Source organism: Limanda limanda, chromosome 18, assembly GCF_963576545.1.
Source record: "Limanda limanda chromosome 18, fLimLim1.1, whole genome shotgun sequence".
NCBI classification, from domain to species: Eukaryota; Metazoa; Chordata; class Actinopteri; order Pleuronectiformes; family Pleuronectidae; genus Limanda; species Limanda limanda.
The window spans coordinates 5,076,246-5,083,840 of record NC_083653.1 but is presented as its reverse complement, the minus strand read 5'-3'; the positions used below and the strand labels follow the sequence as shown (position 1 = coordinate 5,083,840).

The 7,595-nt window shown below is 41.7% G+C and overlaps 1 protein-coding gene across 1 annotated transcript; it reads right to left on the bottom strand.

Moving 5' to 3' along the window:
* Positions 1 to 4,996: 4,996 nt before the first annotated feature.
* On the bottom strand, positions 4,997 to 7,244 carry LOC133024836 (serine/threonine-protein kinase pim-3-like). The gene is made up of 2 exons (XM_061092000.1): positions 7,019 to 7,244; positions 4,997 to 5,880 (listed from the first exon to the last, which is right to left on the bottom strand). Exons 1-2 carry the CDS (start codon positions 7,242 to 7,244, stop codon positions 4,997 to 4,999), a joined length of 1,110 nt encoding a protein of 369 aa, XP_060947983.1.
* Positions 7,245 to 7,595: the final 351 nt, after the last annotated feature.

Here is a 7,595-nt window from a genome sequence, read left to right as displayed (position 1 = left end):
TTGTTTACGTTATCATGTGTAAGAAAAAAACAAATCGTACACATTTTGGAATGAGTTAAAAAACTACGATCAAATATGTAGAACTTTACATAAATTGTAAAGCAAATCTCCTCTGTATTGTTTATTTTGAGAAGTAGGAATGTTTATCTCAGCAACAAAAACGCTGAAACCAATATATCCAATATCTGCAGATTTTCACCAGCCAACTGATAAATGTATCAGGCTCAACCTCAACTTTAAAAAACATGAATGAAAGCAAAAGATTATGTGAAGGAACAGAATGTTATGAATCCCAAACTGAGTCTGCACTTCTAGTCAGTGATCTAGAGAAGCGTCAGTTCCCTGCGTGTCATGTCTGCTCTTCTGTGACCACGCAACTCGTCCTCACAGTCCTGACTCTCTGACTTCTTTGTGTCATCGCCTCCATCTGTTAGATCCCCTCTTCAGAAAAACAGCCTCAGGTGAAGTGGCCCACAGTGCATGTGCCAGACGAGGATGCCTTGGATTACAGGCAGCTGCTGGCTCGTCTATACGCAGCATCTGGACGAGATAAGGGAGGAGAACGCATAGAAAACAGCGTAAATCCTGTTATCTGCGAAGACGTCTTTAGCTTCAGGTCATATGTGAACGAATGGCATCTTTAAACGCTTTGAAATGCTGCACTGGGCTAATTGTCCAGATGAGGAAAGTTGCACGAATGCTTTTCTTTCAGCCACTTCCCTCCTACATGATCAAAGCATCTTAACACCACCAGTGAGAACGCTGAGATAATTGTCTGTGGCTTTTGCTGTTCGAGGCCTCAAACTGCCACCAGCATCAGTGAGAGCTGGGTTTGTGTTACAGTGTGGTGCAGAGCTGGGTCTGTGTGGCACTGTGGTACAGCGGGTGACCGCGGGGACGTGCGGACTGAGCTCTGGAGCGTGTGTGTGCAGACGACAGCTCTGTGAAGCAACCCAGGCAGGAGATAAGAGTGTGTCCAGACAAAGGGCACTTCAACCTGCAACTTTTAGGGCCCGTTAAAGTGGTTCACCAGGGTTTCGCTCCACACTTGATCAGGCCTGCAGGCGGGGGGGGACTTATCTGTGTCGGAGGAAACGAGCGCTTGCTTCATAGATGAATTTCGTCAGCGAGCGAGATGAGTTCCAGGAGGATCAGACGTCTCTCTGGGATGGAAGAGACGGCTGCTGCTGCTGCTCCTCATGCATCTGTCTGATAAGATTGTGGAGGAAGCTGTCGTTGGAGTAAACACCAGTCGCCATGGTAACCTGTATGGCATCTCCTCCGTCCACTGAGTGTGTTTATACAAGATTTTGAGTTGTTTTTCCGATGGTTTGAGACTTGGGGGAATTTGTAGGCGTTCAGTCCACGATGTGTTTCACTTATCGCTGCCGCATTCGGGAAGTTTGACCTCCATCGTGCTGGGGGGGCAAGTGCTTTACAAGGTAGTTTTGTTGTGGAAAATCGATATCAGACACTGATGTAATGTCCCTTAAACTTTTTGTTCTGGTGGGAGATCTTTAACCTTCGTTGATGACAAAACAATCTGTCCCAGTTCGGCTCGATCCAGTTGATCTCGTCATCGTCCCAAAAATCTTTTAGCAGCTAGTAAAAAAAGAAAAATCACCAACATTGCATCAAGTGGCAAATATCTAACGTCCATTCTTGCAAAGTTAAAGAAAGTGATAAAACATTCCTGCATCAATCCTTTTGTACAGATCTAAAAAAAAAAAGCTCGGGCCATGTCTCAACCTTTCATAGTTTCACAGAAATCCATTTAGCAGGTTTTTCATAATCTGAGCCAACCAATAAATGTACAAACAGACATAAAAACATAACCTCCTTGATGGAGGTGATAAACGATTCACGATGAAAGATAATAAAGATTCAATATAGTGATTGCACTCTGTTTAAAAATGTACTATTTTTTTTTTGTTTTATTTACCTCCCAATTTTCTTGCTTTTTCGAGAATAATATCAGAAAAAATTCTTTGGCCTGGAAAATGACCTCATGTTTATATTCTAAAAGCCATATCTGTGAAAACAATGAAGAAAAACAGAGAGAAGATTTGGCGACTGCTTGTCAGCGCGTGCCAGGCAGTATGAAGAACTTTCACTGGATTTACGACGCAGGCAGACGATGTTTTTATCGTCCGAACCAACGCCGGTTTCCTTATTATGACCAAAGTCAGATGGCTGGAAAAGAGCTTGGTCCCTTTTTTACGGGTGTGAAGAAATTTGTTCTTCAGCTTTGGCGCGGCCACTTATTTTGTCTCTCCAACCCTCTGTCACAACAATCAATTTGTTTTTCCTGCAGCCCGAGAATTAACTCCAGCTTCACTTTGAGACCAAACAGTGAAACAACTTGGCTTCGATCGTGAAGACGAAGCCAAAACATTTACATTTTTTCAGTGACTGAAATTTACATTTTCAGTCATCGTCCGGTTTCATCTTCCGACAGGCCTCATCTGAAGTTTGACATGTGCACGTGTGTGTTTGTGGTGTGTGTACAATGTTAAACAGCTTGAAACAGGAAATGTTGGTTTCCCGTCACGTTGAGATGATTGACAGAGGAACTGATCCTTCACAAGTTGACGGGAGCGGAAAAGAGTGTTTACAGACAATAAACAGCCAATAAACACCAAGTTGAACACATGACACTGGAGATAATAATGATGCAGCAGAACAAAAACAACAAGGACCAAAGCCTCTTGTGCCTTTTTCTGTTTCAATTAATTGTAAAGTAAATACAAGAAATAACACACAACAAAGTTAAAGAGCAGCTACAGTAAACAAAGTTAAGTGTTTAGCAGTAGATTTAGCATTGGAGACAAAGGTTGAAACTAAATATTGGACTTAACACAACATTTATCACACAAAAGTTGTTAACCACACAATTGCTGCTCAAACATCAAGTGTAGTAACTGAAAATATGTGAATGTTGTGTTCGCTTATGTAGGTTTAACTTGTTTCCTCTCTGAACTGTAAAAAACACACCAGTCCCTTATTTAAACTTGGTTACTGTTCATAATCCTGCCAGTTGTATTTTTGTGTGAGTTTGTCCTCACACAGGTTCGTCTGTAGTTTCCCTCCTGCAGCGACCTGCCCCTCCACAGGGGGCAGCGTCATGTGAGGGTCTCAGTTCATTAGTAGTGATAAAAGGATCTGAAGAAAACATGATGACTTCTCTGATTTCTAACCTGATGCAGCGTGTTCTTCAGACGTGGTTCGGTTATATGAATCCAAGTGGCTCCAGGGGGAAAAAGGCCAAAGTGAACTTTTCTCCCAGAATTATCTTATTATTACATTACATCTAAATGTCACTTTATTTGAGTCGGGCAGAAATGGAAATAATTTCCTCCTGTAGTGGGTTTTCCTTCCATTGGCTTTCTCTAAAACATGTTCGAAGATCCAGTCTATGAAGTGAAGCTTTTGCATTAGTTCTTAAAATGGAAATTTGTATGTTAAACTAAAACTCTACTAATAGATGAACTATGAGACAATGCACAGAGAAGTAAAGATCACTCTGCTCCAACCAGGAATAAAACATCCAGATTGAAAGAGACACAGATGTAGGTCATCCATTTGTGTGGATGGTATTTTTGTGGCTATTTTGCATTTTTCTGTCGTCATTTTTCATCTTTGTGGTTGTTCGATGTCTCGATTGTTGTCATTCACTTGTCTTAGTAGTTTTTGTGTCATTTTGTGGTTGTGAGGCATCATTTTATCGTGGAGCTCGACCTCTAGGATGATTCCTAAAGTGTCTTTATAAAAACCCTTATGACAAATGATTGAGGCTTCATATTTAAACGTTTAATCAGAAATCTTTATTGCGGAGAACTATGAATAATGCACCTAAAAGCAAATGTACAAGACTTTTGTTTTCTGTAAAATATTCACATATAAATTCACATCTTTTCTGCGATTTGTGAGGTCAAAGGGCATTATGACCTCACAAAATACTTTTTTGGCAATAACTTAAAAATTCAGATGCTAATTATACACAACATTTATCACAGAAACTTGTTTTGCTGTTTAAAAACAACAGTAAGTCTAAACACTGACCGTTGGTTCTACTCAGAGTCTCTTGTGTATTTCCAGGTTTGTGTAGCTGCTTCAACTCAAAGCAGCCAAAATCCCCCCCGACAGGATGATGTCACTGATTAGTCCGTTAATCAGAGTCCACTTGATCCTCCTGTGAGGTTTTTCCATTATCGAGGCGTTTTTATCACCGACTGGAGCTTTGGTGTTTTTCATCACTGACTTTTCTTCGACTCCCTGAAGTGGAAACTCAGAGACGCAGTAATTATCTCTTATTTTGCTTCTGTAGCTGCTTTCAAACATGCACCGAACTCCAGATAATCTCCTCACATTCTCCGGAGGGGCTGATGTGAGATCGTAAACTTCCGACTTCCTCCTGCCAGCCAGCTCGTAGAAACTCTGCAGAATGTCCGAATGAGCTGAATTGAGAAAACAGCAGGAGGTCCTCGTCAGGATTTACCGCAGACAGATTATAAAGCAATATGAGTGTAGTAGTGACTCAGCATGATGCTTGGAGCCAAACAACACATGTAAATTGTGTGGTGATTTTGTGTATCGTTTGCCACGTCCGTGATTGGTGTGGAGAGGACAATTAATAATAATTGGTGTCCTCACTCAGGGCGCCCCCACTTCAAAACAAAAGCCTTCTGTTCTGAAACAACACGGGGAGTGTGGCAGCAGCAGCAACTGCAGGATCAAGGCCAGAGGGAACAATAGTGATTGTGTTTCTGGTTTAGCCGAGTCAGCTTTACTGGGTTATTATGATCATCTCCTGCAGCTCCGGTTGGAGAGCATTCCTGCCACACGGCTAATCTGAAGGTTTGGAGTTTGGATGCGCGAGAGTTTGCATCAAAAATATTATTTCTGATTATTTATGTATTTCTAATCAAGGGGTGCATCCCACTGATCAATAATCAACGATGATGCTGAATCCTGGCCATGGTCGGGAGATGAAGATTCATATCAGCCACTGGTGAAGCCGGAGCTCTGTCAGGATGGAGCGCAGCGCCGGGTCTTCCCTCAAACACAGTTGAAGGAAATCGGTGCAATCTTTGGACATCTTAGGCATTTTCAGTTTATTTTTGAGAAAGTCTTCAGTGGAAAAATATTCTTTCTGGAGCATTTCGAAGAGGACGATCCCGAGCTGCCACACTGTGGATGGAGCAGGCTTGTGGCAGGAGTTCACGTACCACTCTGGAGGTTTGTGTCCTTCGGTGCCACGGAATATAGTGAAAACTGTGTCTTTTTCTATAATTTCGCTCATACCAAAATCAATGAGGCGAACCCCTGGGACACAAGATCCTGTTTCAATTAGAATATTCTCAAGTTTTATGTCGCAGTGAAAGATTTGCCTCTTCTCCAAACCAATAGCTGCATCCACCAGCTGTCTCATCAGGATCCTGGCCTTGCACTCCGGTACAGGCCCATGGTCGACTGTGTAATTGTGAAGGTCCTGGGAAAGGAAAGGTCTCTCCAGCACCAGTATCACCTTGTTGCCCAGGTCATACCACTCCAGTAATTCTATTGGTGCAGACATCCCCTCAGAGTCATTTTTTTCAGCTGCCAGTTTCATCATTATGGCCACCTCTGCGGGTAGGTTCTTCCCATTTAGGCACACTGGTTCGAGGAGATGTTTTTCCTCTACGTGTTTGATGGCCACTGGCAGACAGTCCGCTCTGCGGAAGCCAGCAAACACGGATCCGAACCCTCCTTCGCCAATCTTATCCAGCTGCCAGTATTTTTCCGCAAAGTTAGCTCTGTGGTGGTCTCCTGAAGCCCTCTTCCTTTTCTTTTTTCTTTTTCTAACTCCAAAAGTTATCTTCCTTCTGCTTCTTACTACAGCTGAGATCACAAAAACAAGGAACATTAGCTTGTTGGCAGCGAAAGGCACAAATATCTTTCAATGTAAATACATTTTCAGTGCCTCCTAAAATGACACCAGTCTTTTCTTACCTTGGTTCATAAATTTGAAACCATACATTCACTTTCTGTTCAAGAGTGAGAGAAAAGAAACAATCCCAAGGAAAACTATCTGCAGTGGGTTCATTGGATGTCCCACTCAAATAAGGAGACTGGTTGCAGAATGGATGTTGCTCTTAAATTTGTCAATGTCATTTCTCAGTGTTTTGAGCATCACAGATGAAATCTCATTCCCCTCCAGTACACTAAGGTCAATGTAAAAAGGTCTTTGACAGATATCTCAGAACCCAAACAAATAAAAACAGAACTTTCTCCACTGAAAGACACAACTAACTGAAGTCTATTTATTTAGCGGCCGATATTCGCCTCGTTTACTGCCATCGGTGCATCAGCAAACTTGACTTTCACCGATGGCATTGGCCGATGTTCATTGGTATTGTAACGTCTCCGCCTCACAGACGACACAGAACTTCTTTTCTTATTTGTAACTTTATTAAAGTCAACACGAACATGTCACACTCTCTGACACTCCTCACATCAACAACCGTGTTCAACACTTCCTTCCTCATTCACCCCTGACCCCCAACAAACCAGCCAATGAGAACCTGTCATCTCAAACAACCCCACCCCATTGGTCTAGAACTGTCACATGCCCCACCCCGACCTGTTCACTGACCCTCAGGACATCTCAATACTCCTTTAACACAGTGTCTTAAATAAAGTTTAGTTAAACTAAAGATTGTTTCATAAATCTGATTGAATTTGTGCTCATTGAAAGATAAGAGTGATCAATGGCTGAAATAATTTAAAATAGTGCTTTTTAAATAATGATTTAATTATTTTCCTGGCACAAAAGGGGGTGAATGAATAACAACAAAAACAAAATAAACAAATATCGGTAATGGCTAGATTGTTGTTTTAAACATCGGTATCGGCAAAGGAATTCCAGAGTATTTGCATATACCAATACTCCAGTTTCTCTGCAATTGTTAGCAAACCTTCTAACCCTTATGTAAAACTATGATACGTTCCCAATTGTAGTTTAAAATCATGAACTTACCTTTAGTAGGAGCAACGTCCTTCAAGTGGGGCGCCGTCTCCTTGTTAGCTTCTATCTTTGTCTTTCCTGCTTTTCCGACAACATTTTCTTTGAGCGTCTTTTTCCTTCCCTTAACTCTGCAAACCCTCGGAGCGGGTCCATCAGCCTCAGGGCTGGTCTTTGTTTCTGCCTGGAGTATGTGAGGGGACTCACCAGGATCCATCTCTCTAAAGTCACTGGTCATCATGATGGTTTAAAGTTGTTATTGACAATAAATATGAATATTAATCCAACACTTTCCAAAGAGACTTTCCAGTAGGCCTGTTTTTCAATGAGAATCTTCAAAGGCAATTGAATGAGATCATACACGGATTTTTCTTCCTGTTTGTCTTTGATCTTAAGGTGACTGTTATGACATTGATGGTGGTTGCCACGGCAACAACCAAAACAAAATTTGTCTTTGAGGTGGTTTTAACAATAAAATATATTTCTGTATTATTTGAACGAGTCTGGGTTATCCACTGAAAGTCATGATGCTGCACTATTTGATTACTGCACTGCAGAATTCTTCATATCCGCTCTGTCTTCATACTAGACT